This window comes from Argopecten irradians, chromosome 1 (genome assembly GCF_041381155.1).
Source record: "Argopecten irradians isolate NY chromosome 1, Ai_NY, whole genome shotgun sequence".
Taxonomy (NCBI): domain Eukaryota; kingdom Metazoa; phylum Mollusca; class Bivalvia; order Pectinida; family Pectinidae; genus Argopecten; species Argopecten irradians.
In genome coordinates, this window is record NC_091134.1 from 61,131,205 (window position 1) to 61,154,355 (window position 23,151).

A 23,151-nucleotide genomic window follows, 5' to 3' on the forward strand; every position below is an offset into this window, starting at 1 on the left:
GCGAATATCAAAATGTTCAAAATTTACCTTCGATAACGCCAAAATAAGCTAGGCCTACACCAATTTACACAGAATATGGTTTTCTCTCTACTACTGTTACTGAAGGATCGATATTTATTATACAATAAGAACCCTATATTTAACATAAAGTCCTCCTTCAAGTCAATATTTCATTAATTAAAATTAGCATTAAGGATGTATTCTTCTGAGGTTTCAGTCCCGTTGAAGTCTCGTTTCAACATAGATCAAAGAAGTTATGAGATTTTCAAATATAATTTATCAGTATCTGTAGCAAGTTGCCAGATGCAAATTTTGTCAAAAAATTACATTTCTATTTTTAGTAGATTTTTTTATACGGGGATTTTAAGAAATGGCCCATTTGGCGGCCATTTTGAAATTGTGTCTTTTTTCGCTTCAAATAGAGCAACAGTTTTACCATTTTTTACTGAAATTGTTTTTACTTAAATCATCACTGCGCCAGCATTTTTAGCTGTATTTAGCTAATTTTTGCTGTAAATCGTTACTAGGTTCGTAGTAATTAAAATATTGAGCATTAATATGTTAAACGATAGACTTTTGTGACTTTATTTTTATATTTAATGGTAATTTGGGAACTTTTATTTTTTACTCTAAAATACTGAAAAATAACAGAAATTCAAATGGGGCAAAAAAGTAAGCACACGGACCCCCAATTTTTCTTCCTGATTTAGAAAGAACAACTGTTTCCCTATTGATATGCAAAATAATAGCAAAAGTTTAATACCAAAACTTTTTCTATAAAGGGTTAAATTTGGCAAAAATGGCTGAAAATGGTGCATTTTGTAGCACAAAATTAAGGGGTAGGGGTAGCATATATTGTTATTCTGAGAAAAATATTAGTCTAATTGATCAAAACTGGTATATTTTTAAAGAAGACTACTAGAAAATGAATTCTACAAACATTCATACATATCAAACACCTCATTAGGAAATTATGGCTTTAATCTCTATCTTATATGGTCAAAACGGCAAAATTCCCATAAAATCCAATATTTTGTCAACTAGGTGTCTTTGAGTGACAAAAGCTCAAAAACAAGCACACGGACATATGTTTTTTCTTCCATTTTCTTTTATGGTATGAACTCCTTTTTCCAAAATTCTATATGAGAGAAAAAGTTTGATACAAGAAATTTTTGACTTCTCAGAGGTGTACATCCTTAATCCTTGCATTAGCATGTCACAGATGTTTTATTTGTCTGATACATTCTTTGAATATTCGGTCTTTTTGAGCCTTGGAGTTCCTAGAATCAGATCTAGGCCTCCTTTCACAACAACATAAACACCAAAGTTCATTTTCTACTGTTTTAAGTGAAATCGTAAAGGAATATTGTCAGATGTGCAATATGAGGACTTAGTCTTAGTACGTAACCGTTGTGCCTGAACGAAAATTAAAAAGTCGCGGTTGTCTAACTTTTTATTGTCTATTTTTCACTTTCGTACATAGATGGTAGATCTTATTAGAGTGATCTTGTATATATAAGCTTATACATATTATCATAAATGTATGTGCGTTCCATTTTCAAAAATAGTGATGGACTCATTTCTTGTGAGCATGTGGCTCGTGTTAAATCCCATGTCATTTCTAAAATTAGACAGGGAAGTCTCTTTCGCGCATGCGCATATATAATGTTTTGCTGCAGATATCGAGGATTTCAAGGTATGGCTTTTCATTTGGATTTCTAATTATACCACTTTGACAATGATATTTGGCAATGATATTATAATTAACGATCTCCACAGGTGAAACTTGTATTATCTACAAACAGCTCTGTAATTAATGTCGGTGCATTAACCTGCAAGGCTCTGATTAGCTGGTTTGTTTACTTTTATGTCGGTGAGTTCGTGGTTCTTCCTGGTTAACTTTTCGCAGGTAAACAATGCAATGGTAGCTATTTAAACAAACGGTACTTCGACATTGATATTCTTTTATCAATACAGGCTAGGCCTAGTAGTAGTTAAAATATCTTATTTGTATGATGCACGGAGGGTCTATGTCCCGGGTCGTTTCGCCCCTCTAAGTTAGGGCCTTACTCCCAAAAAATAATGACCGGAAAATTAACCTGCCAGGTAGGCCTACATATATCTATACAAATGCACAGTGCAGTATACCTACAGATCGTTAATTAATGTACAGTGCAGTATACCTAGAGGTATACATATATGGCAAGCCGTTTTGATATTTAATACATAATAGCTTCAGTTAAAAAGTTATTTAGCTTAAGTTAAAAAGATTTCAACTTAAGTTAAAAAGATTTCAACTTAAGTTAAAAAGAATTCAACTTAAGTTAAAAAAACTTACATAATCAAACTTTTTTTAACTTAAGTTGAAATCTTTTCAGCTTAAGCTGAAATATTTTTAACTTAAGTTAAATAACGTGATAATGCAAAATACTCTTTTTCTAACTTAAGTTGAAAAGATTGTTGCACTATGATAATGCAAAAAGAATTTGTCTTAAAGCTGACAATGCAAGTTAAAAATTATTAAAATGATTTTTTTTTTAAAACAAGTATACTCGTTGTCCAAGAATCGTTTATGAGACATTCCCCAGTTGAGGACAGCCATTTTTGTTTTACATTCCGACGACTCACCGACCCCTTTATAAAACGCGTGAATCGACACACGTGCGCTCATTTGTGTACCCATACGCCTAGCAGTCCACAGTATATATCACCTACAAATAGGTAAACAAATCCCTCACCTGTAAAACTATATGGGACTTTTGTTAGCAAGAAAACATGTCAACTCCTCTAAGCTGTCATTTAGATGTTTCTCAAAATAAAATTCCAACGCAAGTGAATAGAAATCCAAACAATAATCCGTCCACATATCTCCACGTATATCATTGTACTCGATGCACTCAACTGACCATGTACACGTGACTACGTACCTGACCCGGGCGAGCGACAACTATCAAGGACACACATGTGTCGATGTACATGTACGTGTAAAACTTGGTGTATATTGAAGTGTTTTATTAGTTCGTATTGGACATATGTTGGGATATAGCTGACAACACATTCATCTATTACATCAATGAAATATTGTCAGGTGAGTGCAGTGTTTATTTTCAATTTGACATTGTTATTTGCAATATCGGGGCATGTGTATCTGAGACAAGACATGTTTAGAATGACACACGTGTGTCAAGTGTCCCGTGCTTTATATAGGGGGTTGGCCAGTGAAGGTTACTAAGAAGAGCAAAAGAAAAATGGCTGCCACTTCCTTAGATACCACACTGTCATAACTAGGGGATGTCTCAGAAACAATTTTTGAAAAAAATATTTCGCTAATATATTTTTTTTTTAATTTCAAATGCATGTTTTTAACTTGCATTGTCAGCTTTAAGTTAGATTTCTCATTTTTGCTTTAACACTTATTTTAACTTAAGTGTAAAAATATATCGATCGCACTTCCATCGAAATTGTGATCATGCAAAAAAGGTAAAGTCAACCGTAAATCGCCTTTGGACTAGTCCAATATACTCATCCAATGAAAACACTCCATACATAACATCCAATCACATTACAGTTGCTGTTTCGAAACTGCTTTGCGTGCAATGACAACTGCGTAACAAAATGGCAGCCCTCGCCCTCAATATTTATATGCTGAGTACCCATTGCACGTTGCATTTTTCTGTTAATTGTTAAGTAAAATATTTATTTAGCACATTCTCCTGTTGCTCATCTAAAAAATTGCATTTGTTAAAAAGTCAAATTAGACCAGCTACAATTAATCACAACCAAGCTGAAAAGTTTTTTTAACTTAATAAGCTGAAAAGTTTTCTTTTTACTTAAGTAGTAAAGTTTTTTTAACTTAAGTAGAAAAGTTTTTTTTATTTAAGCTGAAAAGTTTTTTCAACTTAAGTAGAAAAGTTTTTTTAACTTAAGCTGAAAAGTTTTTTCAACTTAAGTAGAAAAGTTTTTTTAACTTCAGTAGAAATTTTTTTAACTTCAGTAGAAATTTTTTTTAACTTAAGCTGAAAAGTTTTTTTAACTTTAGTAGAAAAGTTTTTAACTTAAGCTGAAAAGTTTTTTTTAACTTAAGCTGAAAAGTTTTTTTAACTTAAGTAGAAAAGTTTTTTAACGTAAGCTGAAAAGTTTTTTCAACTTAAGAAGAAAAGTTTTTTTAACTTAAGCTGAAAAGTTTTTTTTAACTTCAGCTGAAAAGTTTTTTTAACTTAAGTAAAAAAGTTTTTTTAACTTAAGTAGAAAAGGTTTTTTTAACTTAAGCTGAAAAGTTTTTTTTAACTTAAGCTGAAAAGTTTTTTTTACTTAAGTAGAAAAGTTTATATATATACCAGGTTTTTTTAACGAAAAATTATTCGTAAGGCATTATTCAAATCCAGCACCTTTATTTTCTTACTAGCAAAGTGGCTATCTTGAAAAATAATGGAAGGCGCCATATTTACAATGTCTTCTAGACGGAAAACATATCTTGTTGGGGTTACCTTGAAGTAGTTGATTTGATACCATTCAAATATTAATCTGAATTGCTGATAGCACGTCGTCGGCCATTTTGTTTTATGCAATATGGCTGTTCAAGCTTGTCGGGAACACGTACAAATGGACTAGCCTAACCCATTATAAATATAAGGGGATGTCAGGTAGAATATTGGAAATATGATTTACTTATCTACAACCAGATTTTTTTAGCTTAAGTTGAATAAGGTTTATTTGCATTGTCACTTTTTTCAGTTTAAGTCAAAAAGATTTCAACTTAAGTCAAAAAGATTTTTTTTGACTTAAGTGAAAAAAAGTGATAATGCAAAAAAACTTTTTTTAACTTAAGTTGAAATCTTTTTAGCTTAAACTAAAATCTTTTTAACTTAAGCTAAATAACTTTTTAACTTAAGCTATTATGTATTAAATATCAAAACGGCTTGCCATATTAAAGTCACATATGTGTTGGCTTATGTGCATATGCATATACCTATGTGTGTAGTAATCATTATGTCAGTAATAATTGTTCACAGTTTTAGATAACACATTTGTTGTAATTAATTAGTACCCGTCAAATTACAAAATAAATTAACATAGTGTGAAAAAAGTCAGCCATATTCAAACACTTTTCGTACTCGTGGCATATCGATCTGTCACAGTATGGGATTCACAAGACTCACTAGTGATTATACACATTCCATATGACATGTAATATATTATGGAATACAATGGGATGTAAGCATTACCGTGTTGAAAAAAATTGTTTAATTCATAAAATGGAGGGGGGGGGGGGGGGTTGGCATTTATATAATTTCAACTCCTTTATCAGAAGAGGGTGTGTGTATAAGGATTAGGGAAGGGATGCTTATACATGAAATTATGACGAATATGCACCATTGCATGTGTTTTTAAGCTTTGACTTCATTGAAATCAATAAGGTTAAACACTTCAAATAAAAAATCATTTGTACCCGGAAATAAATTATACGTTGTAGTATGTTAAACCTAGTCCGCTAAACCTGCCTATATTATTAGGCTCTTTTTTTTTTATTATTTTTTTTTTTTTTTTTGCCTAATATATAGTCAGCTCGCGGTACCTCTTAAAAATGTGAAATCGTAGGCCAGATTTGGCCTACGCTACGTCAGCGGCATATTTCTAATATATCGTCCATGCAATGCCGGGAAAACGTACACATACCTTTATATTGGGATCTTATGTACTCCTTTGCCCCCATGTTACATCCCATTTATGAAATTAAACAACTGTGTACAATGAAATACTTCCAAGACCCTTCTATTTCACACATTTGTAATGGCCGCCGTATACACATTTAGTAGAGCAAACGGCAGCCAATCAACTTCGCTTCCGGTTTTATTTTTAAATATCCACGTGTAGTTGAAAGATAAACAAAATTCTACCGTGTATATGCTACATGTATATGCAACGTGAATATCGCGAAAGTTATGCGGTGCCAGCAATAGTCGTGTTCAATTTGAATATTTGACAACATGCCGTGTATGTCGACCATGATTTTACTTTAAAAACTCTAACTGGCTAGCATTTTGTTTATCTTTCAACTACACGTGGTTTTTTAAAAATAAAACCGGAAGCGAAGTTGATTGGCTGCCGTTTGCTCTACTAAATGTGTATACGGCGGCCATTACAAATGTGTGAAATAGAAGGGTCTTGGAAGTATTTCATTGTACACAGTTGTTTAATTTCATAAATGGGATGTAACATGGGGGCAAAGGAGTACATAAGATCCCAATATAAAGGTATGTGTACGTTTTCCCGGCATTGCATGGACGATATATTAGAAATATGCCGCTGACGTAGCGTAGGCCAAATCTGGCCTACGATTTCACATTTTTAAGAGATACCGCGAGCTGACTATATATTAGGCAAAAAATTTTTTTAAAAAAAAGCCTAATAATATAGGCAGGTTTAGCGGACTACGTTAAACCCTCCTATATCAACTACAAAATATGTACACAATACACTTGTATTTACCAGGTTTTAGATACAGAATGAGCTGAATAAAAAATAGCTTCAAACACAGGTGTCTGACTTGTTTCACAAAAATATGTGTAAGTATATAAACTTGTTTAGTTCATATATAATGAATAAAGTACTACATGATATTTTTGCGAAACCATTAAGCCAGATGCACCTAAAAGTCACCTATATATTACATAGATCAATGGGTGTCTGTATTCAGTAATAATTCATATGAACCTAAATAGCACATTTGAATTAACATATCTTTTCTTTTATTATCTTCCAGTTTCCCTTTCCAATGCCTTCTATGTCAAGATGAGGAACACAATTTTCTTCATATATATTAAGTATTAAGCTAGAGTAAAGACAACTTGAAGTACCCAATACACCAAACAGAAGAGCCCTTAGGTCATAATTATCACCGTACCATGGCAACAGTATTTGGAGGCTGTCATGTTGTCCTTGACCTGACAACAAGTGTTAGCTTTAAAAGGAAACAGGAAATCCGTAAGAAGATCACAGAAAATGACGGTGTTGTCTCCTATATTGTGACAAAAAAGGTAAGTACCAAAGTTTCTTCATTGATGACAAGGTAACAACAGAAGATGTAATACTGTATACATGTACCTGTTTTTTTTTTACAGGTCAAGATTTCTGCGATTGTAATCATAAACAAAAACAAAACAAAATATTAAAAATTACAGCGGTTGAAAATTTTTGCTTCCTGACTCTAAGGGTATGATTAATTCATTTCTCAATGTTTTCCTGATCCAATTTTTGCTATCTTAGCAATGACCTGTAAAAATTGAGAAAATATCATCACCCCGAAATTGATGGTTTTAGGTAGAAATTGTTTGTGTGAATTTTTATGTTACAATATGGTTTTATAATGACAAAATTGATATCACACCAAAAATTAACAGAACAGACTAAAAATCATTTTAAGGTGTGCTGTTTTAACTGTTTTATGTTTACATGTATTATTCCTATAGAGTACCCATGTTATCTGCAATGACCCCGCTAAAGCAGATATTAGCTACAAATGTAAAATGGCCCAGAAGTATGGCATTCCAGTTGTATCTGTCAACTTCTTGTATGACTGTGTGGAGAAAGGGAGACTACTCAGTACCGATGACTACCTGGTTATCGGCAAAACAAAGTCTCAGAAACTCAAATCCGGTAGAATTGCAGGTAAATAATCATTAATCATTGTTTTATTTTGATATTGCAAATTCATGATAACGTACCTTTTAAAATTGTGTTAAAAGTGGTTGTGTAATTAGCAACATCCCCCCCTCCTGCTTGCGCAATTTTCCATGTTAAGGTAAACTTGATTTGGATGATTTTTTTTTAGCTACAAAGTATCAGATTCTTGGTAAAAGGAAAAAGTCCTCCTTCTATCCTGGGGGAGCTAAAGCTTGGCCGCTACACGAAAAACACACCCCAACATTCAATCATACTAAGTACCAAGTGGCAAAATATGCCTTACTTAAGGTAAGTGTACAAAAATCACAATATACGGCAAAGAGATATCATGATAGATAAAAAATAAAATCATGATGAAAAAAAATTAATGATAAACTTGACGTATCAAAAAGTAACATAATCTGATAATAAATCAGAGTTAATTTATGATATTATACATTCAGAATGTTAATGAAGCAAATTAATGTATCCAGCTAAAATATTTCAAAAATATTTTTAATCACCCCAAGGATTGGATGTAATACCTACTAAAATGCTCTACATTTACATTTGGATCAAGTAAGTAATTATGTTTATGTGAAGTCAAACTCTGGTTTGGGCTTGGCATATTGCATTAGAAATTATTGCTAAGAAATTGTACTGATATTATTAGCTCACCTGCCCGAAGGGCAAGTGAGCTTATGCTATGGTGCAGCGTCCAGCGTCTGTCCGTCGTCCGGCCGTCCGTCCGTCTGTCCGGCCGTCCGGCGACAACTTTTCCATTTAAACAATTTCTTCTCCAAAACTTGGAGACCTAGAGTCCTGAAATTTGACTTATAGCATGCTGGGATCAAGGGCTACCAATTTTGTTCGAATGAATGACCTCGACCTTCCTTCAAGGTCACAGGGGTCAAATAGGCTGAAATATCTTGTTAAGACTTCTGCTTCATAACCAAGAGGCCTAGAGACCTGATACTTGGCATGTAACATGTTGGGATGAAGGGCTACCAAGCTTGTTTCATTCAAGGTCACGGGGGTCAAATAGGCTAAAATCTTTAAACAACTTCTTCTTAATAACCAAGAGACCTAGGGACCTGATATCAGGCCTGTGACATGCTGGGATCAAGGGCTACCAAGTTTGTTCAAATGAATGACCTTGACCTTCATTCAAGGTCACAGGGGTCAAAAAGGCTAAAATCTTTAAACGACTTCTTCTTAATAACCAAGAGGCCTAGGGACCTGATATTAGGCCTGAGGCATGCTGGGATCAAGGGCTACCAAGTTTGTTCAAATGAATGACCTTGACCATCATTCAAGGTCACAGGGGTCAAAAAAGGCTAAAATCTTTTAAAGATTTCTTCTTAATAACCAAAGAGCCTAGGAACCTGATATTAGGCCTGTGACATACTTGGATCAAGGGCTACCAAGTTTGTTCAAATGAATGACCTTGACCCTCATTCAAGGTCACAGGGGTCAAAAAGGCTTAAATCTTTAAACGACTTCTTCTTAATAACCAAGAGGCCTAGGGACCTGATATCAGGCCTGTGACATGCTGGGATCAAGGGCTACCAAGTTTTGTTCAAATGAATGACCTTGACCTTCATTCAAGGTCACAGGGTAAAAAAGGCTAAAATCTTTAAAGGACTTCTTCTTTATAACCAAGAGGCCTAGGGACCTGATATTGGGCCTGAGGCATGCTGGGATCAAGGGCTAACAAGTTTGTTCAAATGAATGACCTTGATCTTCATTCAAAGTCACAGGGGTCAAAAAGGCTTAAATCTTTAAACGACTTCTTCTTAATAACCAAGAGGCCTAGGGACCTGATATCAGGCCTGTGACATGCTGGGATCAAGGGCTACCAACTTTGTTCAAATGAATGACCTTGACCTTCATTCAAGGTCACAGGGGTAAAAAAGGCTAAAATCTCTAAACGATTCTTCTTAATAACCAAGAGGCCTAGGGACCTGATATTGGGCCTGAGGCATGCTGGGATCAAGGGCTACCAAGTTTGTTCAAATGAATGACCTTGATCTTCATTCAAAGTCACAGGGGTCAAAAAGGTTAAAATCTTTAAACGACTTCTTCTTAATAACCAAGAGGCCTAGGGACCTGATATTAGGCCTGTGACATGCTGGGATCAAGGGCTACCAAGTTTGTTCAAATGAATGACCTTGACCATCATTCAAGGTCACAGGGGTCAAAAAAGGCTAAAATCTTTTAAAGATTTCTTCTAAATAACCAAAGAGCCTAGGAACCTGATATTAGGCCTGTGACATACTTGGATCAAGGGCTACCAAGTTTGTTCAAATGAATGACCTTGACCCTCATTCAAGGTCACAGGGGTCAAAAAGGCTTAAATCTTTAAACGACTTCTTCTTAATAACCAAGAGGCCTAGGGACCTGATATCAGGCCTGTGACATGCTGGGATCAAGGGCTACCAAGTTTTGTTCAAATGAATGACCTTGACCTTCATTCAAGGTCACAGGGTAAAAAAGGCTAAAATCTTTAAAGGACTTCTTCTTTATAACCAAGAGGCCTAGGGACCTGATATTGGGCCTGAGGCATGCTGGGATCAAGGGCTAACAGGGGTCAAAAAGGTTAAAATCTTTAAACGACTTCTTCTTAATAACCAAGAGGCCTAAAGACCTGATATTAGGCCTGTGACATGCTGGGATCAAGGGCTACCAAGTTTGTTCAAATGAATGACCTTGACCTTCATTCAAGGTCACAGGGGTCAAAAATGCTAAAATCGTTAAACAATTTCTTTTTAATAACCAAAGAGACTAGGAACCTGATATTAAGCCTTTGACATACTGGGATCAAGCTACAAAGTTTGTGCAAATGAATGACCTTGACCTTCATTCAAGGTCACAGGGGTCAAAAAGGCTAAAATCTTTAAATGACTTCTTCTTAATAACCAAGAGGCCTAGGGACCTGATATCAGGCCTGTGACATGCTGGGATCAAGGGCTACCAAGTTTGTTCAAATGAATGACCTTGACCTTCATTCAAGGTCACAGGGGTCAAAAAGGCTAAAATCTTTAAACGATTTCTTCTTAATAACCAAAGAGCCTAGGAACCTGATATTAAGCCTGTGACATACTGGGATCAAGGGCTACAAAGTTTGTTCAAATGAATGACCTTGACCTTCATTCAAGGTCACAGGGGTCAAAAAGGCTAAAATCTTTAAATGACTTCTTCTTTATAACCAAGAAGCCTAGGGACCTGATATTGGGCATGTGACATGCTGGGATCAAGGGCTACCAAGTTTGTTCAAATGAATGACCTTGACCTTCATTCAAGGTCACAGGGGTCAAAAAGTCTAAAATCTTTAAACGACTTCTTCTTAATAACCAAGAGGCCTAGGGACCTGATATTGGGCCTGAGGCATGCTGGGATAAAGGGCTACCAAGTTTGTTCAAATGAATGACCTTGATCTGCATTCAAGGCTAAAATCTTTAAACAGTTTCTTCTTAATAACCAGACAGCCTAGGGACCTGGTATTGGGCCTGTGGCATGATGAAATCAAGGGCTACCAAGTTTGTTCAAATGAATGACCTTGATCTTCATTCAAGGTTACAGGGATAAAAAAAGGCTTAAATCTTTAAACGACTTCTTCTTAATAACAAAACAGCCTAGGGACCTGATATTAAGCCTGTGACATACTGGGATCAAGGGCTACAAAGTTTGTTCAAATGAATGACCTTGACCTTCATTCAAGGTCACAGGGGTCAAAAAGGCTAAAATCTTTAAATGACTTCTTCTTTATAACCAAGAGGCCTAGGGTCCTGATATTGGGCATGTGACATGCTGGGATCAAGGGCTACCAAGTTTGTTCAAATGAATGACCTTGACCTTCATAAAGGACTTCTTCTTTATAACCAAGAGGCCTAGGGACCTGATATTGGGCCTGAGGCATGCTGGGATCAAGGGCTACCAAGTTTGTTCAAATGAATGACCTTGATCTTCATTCAAAGTCACGGGGGTCAAAAAGGCTTAAATCTTTAAACGACTTCTTCTTAATAACCAAGAGGCCTAGGGACCTGATATCAGGCCTGTGACATGCTGGGATCAAGGGCTACCAACTTTGTTCAAATGAATGACCTTGACCTTCATTCAAGGTCACAGGGGTAAAAAAGGCTAAAATCTCTAAACGATTCTTCTTAATAACCAAGAGGCCTAGGGACCTGATATTGGGCCTGAGGCATGCTGGGATCAAGGGCTACCAAGTTTGTTCAAATGAATGACCTTGATCTTCATTCAAAGTCACAGGGGTCAAAAAGGTTAAAATCTTTAAACGACTTCTTCTTAATAACCAAGAGGCCTAAAGACCTGATATTAGGCCTGTGACATGCTGGGATCAAGGGCTACCACGTTTGTTCAAATGAATGACCTTGACCTTCATTCAAGGTCACAGGGGTCAAAAAGGCTAAAATCGTTAAACAATTTCTTTTTAATAACCAAAGAGACTAGGAACCTGATATTAAGCCTTTGACATACTGGGATCAAGCTACAAAGTTTGTGCAAATGAATGACCTTGACCTTCATTCAAGGTCTCATGGGTCAAAAAGGCTAAAAGTCTTTAAATGACTTCTTCTTAATAACCAAGAGGCCTAGGGACCTGATATCAGGCCTGTGACATGCTGGGATCAAGGGCTACCAAGTTTGTTCAAATGAATGACCTTGACCTTCATTCAAGGTCACAGGGGTCAAAAAGGCTAAAATCTTTAAATGACTTCTTCTTTATAACCAAGAGGCCTAGGGACCTGATATTGGGCATGTGACATGCTGGGATCAAGGGCTACCAAGTTTGTTCAAATGAATGACCTTGACCTTCATAATGACCTTGACCTTCATTCAAGGTCACAGGGGTCAAAAAGTCTAAAATCTTTAAACGACTTCTTCTTAATAACCAAGAGGCCTAGGGACCTGATATTGGGCCTGAGGCATGCTGGGATCAAGGGCTACCAAGTTTGTTCAAATGAATGACCTTGATCTTCATTCAAGGTCACAGGGGTATAAAAGGCTAAAATCTTTAAACAGTTTCTTCTTAATAACCAGACAGCCTAGGGACCTGGTATTGGGCCTGTGGCATGATGAAATCAAGGGCTACCAAGTTTGTTCAAATGAATGACCTTGATCTTCATTCAAGGTTACAGGGATAAAAAAAGGCTTAAATCTTTAAACGACTTCTTCTTAATAACAAAACAGCCTAGGGACTTGATATTGGGCCTGTGGCATGCTGGGATTAAGGGCTACCAAATTTGTTCAAATGAATGACCTTGACCATCATTCAAGGTCATAGGGGTCAAAAAGGCTAAAATCCTTTAAACGACTTCTTCTTAATAATCAAGAGGCCTAGGGACCTGATATTGGGCTTGTGGCATGCTGGAATCAAGGGCTACCAAGTTTGTTCAAATGAATGACCTTGATCTTCATTCAAGGTCACAGGGATCAAAAAGGCTAGAATCTTTAAACGTCTTCTTCCTAATAACCAAACAGCCTAGGGACCTGGTATTGGGCATGTGGCATGCTGGGATCAAGGGCTACCACGTTTGTGCAAATGAATGACCTTGACCTTCATTCAAGGTTACAGGGGTCAAAAAGGCTAAAATCTTTAAAAGACTTCTTTATACCAAAACAGTCTTGGGACCTGATATTGGGCCTATGGCATGCTGGGATCAAGGGCTACCAAGTTTGTTCGAATGAATGACCTTGACATCATTCAAGGTCAAAGGGGTAAGATAGGCTAAAATCTTTAAACAACTTCTTAATAACCAAGAGGTCTTGAGACCTGTTATTGGGCATGTGACATGTTGGGATGAAGCGCTACAAAGTTTGTTCAAATGAATGACCTTGACTTTCATTCAAGGTCACAGGGGTCAAATAGGCTAAAATCTTTAAATGACTCCTTTTTAATAACCAAGAGGCAAAGAGGCCTCTAATATGCTTAGGGATGATATACATTCTCGTTTATTCTTTTTAGCTCACCTGGCCCGAAGGGCCGGTGAGCTTATGTCATGGCGCGGCGTCCGTCGTCCGTACGTTGTCCATCCGTCATCCGTCTGTCAACATTTCTTTAAATCGCTACTAGTCATAGAGTTCTGCATGGATTGTAACCAAATTTGGCCACAAGCATCCTTGGGGGAGGGGGAACAGAACTTGTATAAATTTTGGCTCTGACCCCCCGGGGGCAGGAGGGGAGGGGCCCAATAGGGGAAATAGAGGTAAATTCTTTAAATCGCTACTTGTCCTAGAGTTCTGCATGGATTGTAACCAAAATTAGCCATAAACATATCTTTGGGGGAAGGGGAACAGAACTTGTATAAATTTTGGCTCTGATCCCCCAGGGGCAGGAGGGAGGGGGCCCAATAGGGGAAATAAAGGTAAATCCTTTAAATCGCTACTGGTCATAGAGTACTGAATGGAATGTAACCAAATTTGGCCACAAACATCCTTGGGGGAAGGGGAACAGAACTTGTATAAATTTTGGCTCTGGCCCCCCGGAGGCTGGAGGGATGGGGCCCAATAGGGGAAATAGAGGTAAATCCTTTAAATCGCTACTAGTCATAGAGTTCTGCATGGAATGTAACCAAATTTGGCCAGAAATATCCTTTGGAGATTAGAACTGAGTTTGTATAAATTTTGGCACTGGTCCCGGGGCGCAGGAGGGGCGGGGCCCAATAGGGGAATTATAGGTAAATCCTATAAATCGGTACTTGTCCTATAGTTCTGCATGGATTATCACCAAATTTGTCCACAAACATCCTTGGGGGTAGGAGAACAGAACTTGTATAAATTTTGGCTCTGACCCTCCGGCGACAGGAGGGGGAGGAGCCCAATAGAGGAAATAGTGGTAAATCCTTTAAATCGCTACTTGTCCTAGACTTCTGCATGGATTGTAACCAAATTTGGCAACAAACATCCTTGGGGGAAGGGGAACAGAACTTGTATAAATTTTGGCTCTGACCCCCCGGGGGCAGGAGGGGCGGGGCCCAATAGGGGAAATAGAGGTAAATTCTTTAAATCGCTACTTGTCCTAGAGTTCTGCATGGATTGTAACCAAAATTAGCCACAAACATCCTTGGGGGAGGGGGAACAGAACTTGTATAAATTTTGGCTCTGACTCCCCAGGCAGGAGGGGCGGGGCCCAATAGGGGAAATAGAGGTAAATTGTTTAAATTGCTACTTGTCCTAAAGTTCTGCATGGATTGTAACCAAAATTAGCCATAAACATATCCTTGGGGGATGGGGAACAGAAGTTGTATAAATTTTGGCTCTGATCCCCCAGGGGCAGGAGGGGCGGGGCCCAATAGGGGAAATAAAGGTAAATCCTTTAAATCGCTACTGGCCATAGAGTTCTGAATGGAATGTAACCAAATTTGGCCACAAACATCCTTGGGGGAAGGGGAACAGAACTTGTGTAAATTTTGGCTCTGGCCCCCCGGAGGCTGGAGGGGTGGGGCCCAGTAGGGGAAATAGAGGTAAATCCTTTAAATCGCTACTAGTCATAGAGTTCTGCATGGAATGTAACCAAATTTGGCCAGAAATATCCTTGGGAGATTAGAACTGAGTTTGTATAAATTTTGGCACTGGTCCGGGGGCGCAGGAGGGGCGGGGCCCAATAGGGGAATTATAGGTAAATCCTATAAATCGGTACTTGTCCTAGAGTTCTGCATGGATTGTAACCAAATTTGGCCATAAACATCCTTGGGGGTAGGAGAACAAAACTTGTATAAATTTTGGCTCTGACCCTCCGGGGACAGGAGGGGGTGGAGCCCAATAGAGGAAATAGTGGTAAATTCTATAAATCGCTACTTGTCCTAGAGTTTTGCTTGGATTGTGACCAAATTTGGCCATAAACATCCTTGTGGGAAGGAGAACAGAACTTTGGCTCTGACCCCCTGGGGACAGGAGGGGTGGGGCGCAATAGGGGACTTAGATGATAATATTAAAATTCCTTCAGAAAAGAAACAATGAACCTGTATTCAGAACATTACTTGGCATTACAAACCAGGTGAGCGATACAGGCCCTCTTGGCCTCTTGTTGTTAAGTATGAACCATGTATGATTACCAGATTGCAATTGAGCGATTCGGGCCCATTGGGCCCTTGTTATAGTTTTGTCAAATGTCATTTGTTTCCGTTTGGTTCAAAATAAAGAAGCTTTTGTATGGACAGGTATTCTGGGTGCAAGAAAACATTGAACATAGTGTTTATACATATGAATATTTAGGAAGATCTTTGGCTTAAAAAGAGTAATGTAATATGCTAACATATTTTTTCAATTGTCATAGCTTATTTATTTTTTTCTTCAAGAAATATGTGAAGAGTGCTGGAAGGGCATTTTTCTGTGTTTTGGAAGTCCATGTTAATGAGGAGCGAGATCTTCTGCCGGGACAAACATACAGGTTTAGGGTGTCTAAACACCATGGTAACCTAAAGAATATCCAGGTGTGTCAAAATGAAATAATTAACATTAGAGATATGTTTTGTGAGAAAAAATATTTTTTGAAAACATATAAATCCAACATTAGTATTTCTGATGTTCCTGATGATAAATTACATAATGTTATTATTATGATAGTTTTTTTTCCAGTAGGTAATAGTGTACCTGAATAAATGTTTTGATGAACCTGTTTTATAATAGGATGGGAAACCTGAGAAAATGGAGTGTTATTATGTAGAGACATCAGAAGAGGCAACAAAGATGTACACTTACCTATACAAACAGCAGACTGACCCCCCAAACCTTATGGAGGTGTCCCATGATGCTCCACCTAGAGGGGTTGGCACCTTGCATTTTCAAAAGGTGATAGAAGTCTTAGAAAGAGTATAAAAAAACAAACAACAACATAAAACAAAAAAAATTGTTACCTTGAAATACATCTCAGAGATAAAAAAAAATCTGATTGAGATATGACAATAGAAAAAGTAAGCTTTTGATCATTATAATTTTACTGCTATTATACAAATTACGTCCTCGGTCAATATTTTTTCTTTGGTCGATATAACCATGTATCGACCTCATCAAAATGCTATAATTGTTTTATTATTTTTCTGGATTTTCTACATTTTGAAATGAGTGTGAAACTAAGTGAGCATCGCATTGTACATTCTGCTTCGTGATGACAGTTACAATTCTATGATTTTGTAACAAGTATAATTCAAAAACAACATATGAAAAAAGTATCACTTGATGCACTTCAAGCTTTTATTACATGAACCCGGTGCATGCGTGTTTGTAAATTGCATACATATACATATACTCCATTGTACATGAAGTTCCATGTCTTAAGGACACAGTCAATTAAATGTATAGTTTGTTCTCTGTTGAAATAATACACTTCGACGTCAAACATATATTAACAGATTCAGATTAAAATTAAGATACATTATCTTATGCTTAGTAATCCATTCCGTAAAATAAAAATCGTATACATACAGTAGGGTTAGCCAAGGCCTAATGTAGTAAATTAGCCTAGGTGGAATTATAAAAATAAATATCAAACGTATTCACTATTCAATGGCTCCAGACGCTTAATGAATATTATTCGATTATTTCCTACTCTCCTACCGTGTTTATATTGAAACTTTAAAAGCTTAAACTGTAGTCATCAGCTGGAAGTCATCATCATCTTTGTTAGAAACCGAAACAATCAACGTCGTCTGTCATTGTTAGAAACCAAAACAATCAACGTCGTCTGTCATCAAAGCGTTTGTTTCAAAGCGCCAGGAACACAAAGCGTTTTGGTAACGTAGACGATAACGTTATCTAAAAATAACCGTGCAATATACTTTTTCTATAAACTACTTCCGGAAAAATCATGCAATAAAGTTTTTTATCGGTGATCACGTGGCGTATTTTTGACCAATGAGAAGTGACAAAAAATCCAGAAAAATAATAAATAAATATATCAATTGAAGTGTTGCTTTTTCACAAAAATTTTGATCTTAAATTCATATGAAGCAAAATATAAGAATCAGTGATAAATCTATGTGCGCATCCCGAGTCCTGGACTCACAGAATTTTAAAAGGACCCATGAAATTTCTGGGAATGGTATCTATAACACTGTGGGACTCATTATTTTCACAAAAATCATTGAAAAGGACCCACGAAAAATAATCATAGATTGAACACTGAAGAATAATGTAAATTTATTAACTTGAATGATGTATGCAATACTTTATTGTGGTTTACTGTTATGTATAATATCTTTTTGTAATAATGAACTAAGAGAAAAAGGATTGTATTATTTCTTGATGTATGGGTTATAACAGATGATGGTCACATTTGGACTAGAGAAAACAGAGTTATCTGCCCCTGTCTGTGAGCTGGTAGAGGGGATATGGAAGGAAGCCTATTCCGATCTGTCTGATATCTTAACTTCACCCAGCTCTGTTAAATTAGAACAGGTTAGTAGATATGTAAAAAAACATATGTGATAATATTAATAGATGACTAAATTAAAGGTAAATAAATGTGAATAACATGTATTCATAAATAAGGAAAGGATTGAATGATAGATTTATATGCAGCAAATTGAATTGGACATTAAATTATCATTTTAATTGATAATTAACTAATTTTATGTATGCAGATTTTCAAATAAATGTCCTATTAAAACAGTATTTATTTTATTTATGAATTTATGTATGAAATGTTTATGAAATTTCATCATCTTGACTAGAAGAAAAATTGGTTTACTGTATTGGCTCACAGTAACATTTTATGAAAAATCATTTTATTCCAGATCTCTATGCACAAAATGCATTTTAACAAATTCAAAATACAAAATGTATCTGTTACTAATGTACACAAATTCTAGTACAGATTGTGAACAATATGTCCATTGTGTGACTTACCATGTAACATTGTAATGTTTTAGATTGAGAAAGCTGAAGCACTACTGATGAAACTGAAGTGTCAACCAGAGGACAAGGAGTCTATTCTCAATGAATACTACACTTCTCTTCCACACAACACTAAAGTGTCTGTCAACCAAGTGAACAATGCTTGGATGTCTAGCGAACAGGATATATGTCAGGTATGTTGAAGATCAGGATTTTTATTTTTCTGGTAACAACAGGACTTGTACCTGATTCATTGTTGTTTTAACAAAGGACTATGTATGGTTTGGGCCTTTATGGGCCCTCAAATTCATTAAATTGTCAACGTACCGGTAATGTTGCAAAATGAAGCAATATTATAATTGTATTTGAAATATTAAGTGCATCCCTGATTCATCTATGCTGGTTGTTTTCTATTATCACCACTTTAGTTGCCATGGTAACCATTCAAAATTTGTGCAAGTCAAGCGTATGTGAAAATTAATTCATTTTCACCTATTTTTGTGTCGCCTGCCAAGCAATGGCGACACTGAGGTATCACTATGTCGGCGTCAGCGTCCGGGAAACAGTTTCCGTGCGATAACTTATTATTATTGACCGATTTCAACCAAATTTGTTTTATTACTTTATATCAATGAAATCTCGTATGAAATCAATAATTGTCAAAATCCGTCAATATTTGTAAGAGTTACGGGACTTTAAAATCGTCAAAACAGATAAATCCATGGTTTCCGCTTGATAACTTAAGTATTTATTGTCCAATTTCAACCAAATTTGGTATATTGCTCTATATCAATGAGATCTTAGATGGGTTCGATACTGGTCAAAATCTGTCAATATTTGCAAGAGTTACTGGACTTAAAAATTGTCAAAACATGGTTTCCGCTCGATAACTTTAGTATTTATTTTCCAATTTCAACCAAATTTTTGTAAATTGCTTTATATCAGTGAGATCTCGTAGGAGTTTAATAATGGTCAAAATCCGTCAAAATTTGCAAGAGTTACGAGACTTTAAAATCATCAAAACCGATACTTTTTGTGTTTATTGTCCGATATCAACCAAATTTGGTGTATTGCTTTTATTGAATGGGATCTTAGATGGGATTGACACTGGTCAAAATCCATCAATATTTGCAAGAGTTATTGAACTTGATAACTTCACTTAATTATTAACAATATTTTCAACTTTAAATAAGTATTTTTTGTGATGATGTGCAGGCGACACATCCACTTCTGTGGAATTCTTGTTTGATGGATTTTATGTAAGAAAAAACAGAGTGCAATCCTGAACAAACCTAATATTTACTGAGAATATGTAAGCATTTAAGATACATCCTAAGTAGAAATATAAAGTTTATTCAAGGATGCGCTCTATTATTTTTAAATGAAAACCTTAGCAAAAATAGGTAAATATTACCAAATGATCAATTTACTTAATTTATGCATATTTTGGATGGTTTAATACCATGATAATTACATCTGCAATTATGCACAACTACCATACCAATTGTATCTTGGATGTACTAGATATTTCAAATTAAACAATTTAATCATTAAATAACGGGTTTAAAAATTTGACAGATTTGGGTGCCAAAAAGGGCCCAAATAGTACAAAGTCCTTTTTCATTTATAAATTGTGTTGTAAATGATGATGATGACGACGACAATGTTGTTGATAGTTTGTTTTGTATCTAAATGCACCATATATAGGTGATGAAGGACATGTTGACCGTCAGTGAAGCCACTGGCTGGTCACTCCGAGGGTCAACAGAGTCCAAATACCGAGCCCTCAGATGTCAGATAGAGCACAGACCCCCTGACCACCACGTATATAAGACTGTCAAGGCACTAGTCAACAAATCCATTGATAGGTGGGTACTTTGTGATCATTGTGATCATACCTTTGTGATATGATTCATAAGAGGTAGATGTTTACAGGATTACAGATTTCAGGTCAGGGCATAAGATCACTTACCAGAACATATGGTTTTTGTAAGGGGACTGCATAAATAACTAAAGAGATTCTTTCTATAGCTAGGCTTCTTATGTTCCTTTATGTAGGCTTATAAACATAATTGGTTCAGTTTGATCGAAAGTGATGAAAAGATATTTGGCATTTGATGTAAATCATAAATTAATAAAATCTATTTTTCTGTTATTTCCAATTATTGTCCCTTTTAAATTGATATTAAGAACAGATTTTCTGTCACCAGTATTGAGAAATCAAATAAATACCCAGCTAGATATAAATGGTTTATTGTGTGTTCCAGCAGTGTCACACGGCTGAACATTGTCAATGTGTTTGAGGTTCATAGACAGCTGGAGGAGGACAACTTCACAAAGGATGTACATGGACAGACACTTTTATTTCATGCATCAAAACCTAACAACTTTGTTGGGATCTTGTCCAGGTGAATAAATCGATACATCCATACACTTTTATTTGATATTTAGCTTTATTGGGTTGACCATTGTTACAGATGACCTATTTGATTCCAGCAAATATATACAATCATAATAATTATTATATATTTAATTATTGTAATAAGAATTCAATTACTTTTTTACTAGGAGTTTTGTTTACAGTCCTTTAATGTAGAAAATGCACGAAACTTTATTTGTAATTAAGTCATGGAATGGGAATCATTTTACTGATACTGTATTGGATTATCTAGAGGCTTATTGATGCCAAAGATGGTTGTGGACGATTTTGGAGGGACACGGACAGATGCTGGGATGTTGGGTGCAGGCATTTACTTTGCCAGTGCTGCCAGGTATAAGTTATGAAACTTAGGATTGGTTACATTAGAATAGAATAATAAATAACATAATTAAGTTCTGGTCATGAGTACATAATTCTGCATGCAGAAGGGACTACATAGATAAAAGATTTCCAAGGGGCAGCTGAGTGGTTAAGGTGTATCATTCTATTGATCTCCAGTACTTAGTTGTGAGTTTGAAACCAACATTAGGACAATGTGCCTGAGACTGACTAGAGACTGACCAGAGAAATATGTTTATACTCCCAGAGACATACTTAAGCTTTCCTCACACTCTAAGTTTAAACACATCCTTAAATGCCCCTTATTTCTAATGTTATATTTTTCCGAAAATATTCTGCAATGTTAAGTGGATATTAAGATACGAAAATGTTTACTTATTATTTTTTTGATGAAATTGATAATTTAGCAATTAATAAAGAATTATAAAAAAATGATACTCAGATTCTGAACGGTTTCATTGGTGTTGAAATCGTTATTTCAAAAATAATTTAGAAATAAAATTTAATAGAGTTATTTCAGGATAATAAGTTATTCAACTTATTGTTCTTGAAAAACTTCAAATATCATAAAATAAATACGGTATATCGTAAATATTTTTTATTAAACTCCGAAATTCAACACTGCACACTTATGTATAGTTTACTAAATTCTATATTTAAATGAAAAACCAATTTCTTTATTCCTTTGTTTGAGTCCTTCATTCACAGCATCTATGAGTGGCCTTGGCACTTTGATTTATATCATTTAGCACAAGTGTGAAGTATTCCCAGGTCAGTAAAAGCCGAGGCACCAGGATGATGCTGGTCAACAAAGTGGCTCTGGGTAAATGTATGGACCTATACAGCCACGACCAGACCCTTACTCATGCTCCAGATGGTTACTCCAGTGTTCACGGTGTGGCTAGCACATCCAATAAATCATCAGACTTCACCGTAAGCCATCATCCAAATTTAAATTTATACTTTCCTTACTTTTTACACTAGGTAGGATGTAGATATTGATTGTGCAATTTGAAGGAAATGTTCTTAACAAACAAATAAATAACAAATTATAAATAACAAACTTACATCTTCATAATATTATTATGATTGAAACATTTAAGCATAAACTGTCCTCGTGTGGAATCTATGGTCTATATAGATGCCAAAGCTTTGCAGACAATCTTTATAATGTGTACTATCACAAGTGACATCATACTGGTCATGTTTTGGGTGTCATTTATACCCACATAGACTTTACTTAATTTGGCTTAGTTAGTTTATATAGTAGAAGTGGCAAGTGAATTTCAGTATTTATGCTTATGTTGAAGATTTCAACTTAGGATAGACCAAAGAAAAATATCCCAGAAATTTGATTATGTGTGAGTGTATTGGCTTAGATTCATAACCTTTTTTTTTTTTTTTTTTTTTTACTTTATCCTGATTTATGCAATAACAAACTCCAAATACTGTTCACCTGTAGGAGGATGAGTATGTAGTGTACTCACCAGACCAACAGAAGATGTGCTACCTCGTGGAGTTTACAGTCAGCAGTGAGACACCCATACCTATGGAAATTGTACACACAGAGGAAAACATGGAGACTAATACTCAAACATTATCAGACAAAATCAGTAAGATTTTCATTTAAGATGTACTGTTCATTTTAGGGGTTCATTGTGTTTTTGACAAATTAGAAAATCCATTTGGAGAAATATTGAAGGCTGGTTATTTTAGGGGTAGATATCTCAAATATAATTTTTTATCAGCTAGTGTAATAACTTGAGTCTTGCTTGTAAACAGTCATCAAGGCATTAAAGTTTGTAGAGGTCCTGAGTTCAAACCCAGCTGCTACATATATGTTGTCATGTCATCTT

At 35.7% G+C, this 23,151-nt stretch overlaps 1 protein-coding gene across 1 annotated transcript in view; it reads left to right on the top strand.

Moving 5' to 3' along the window:
• The first annotated feature begins 1,638 nt into the window (after positions 1-1,638).
• Positions 1,639-23,151, top strand: part of LOC138305357 (protein mono-ADP-ribosyltransferase PARP4-like) — a 31,790-nt gene continuing 10,277 nt past the window's right edge. The window contains exons 1-14 of the mRNA XM_069245648.1: positions 1,639-1,696; positions 6,493-6,566; positions 6,764-7,037; positions 7,470-7,668; positions 7,832-7,971; positions 15,981-16,115; positions 16,312-16,473; positions 17,944-18,078; positions 18,552-18,710; positions 20,224-20,384; positions 20,784-20,924; positions 21,189-21,287; positions 22,045-22,228; positions 22,758-22,908. Coding sequence (XP_069101749.1) covers positions 6,906-7,037; positions 7,470-7,668; positions 7,832-7,971; positions 15,981-16,115; positions 16,312-16,473; positions 17,944-18,078; positions 18,552-18,710; positions 20,224-20,384; positions 20,784-20,924; positions 21,189-21,287; positions 22,045-22,228; positions 22,758-22,908 — 1,798 coding nt within the window. The 5' untranslated portion in view covers positions 1,639-1,696; positions 6,493-6,566; positions 6,764-6,905. The remainder of the gene's footprint in view (positions 1,697-6,492; positions 6,567-6,763; positions 7,038-7,469; positions 7,669-7,831; positions 7,972-15,980; positions 16,116-16,311; positions 16,474-17,943; positions 18,079-18,551; positions 18,711-20,223; positions 20,385-20,783; positions 20,925-21,188; positions 21,288-22,044; positions 22,229-22,757; positions 22,909-23,151) is intronic.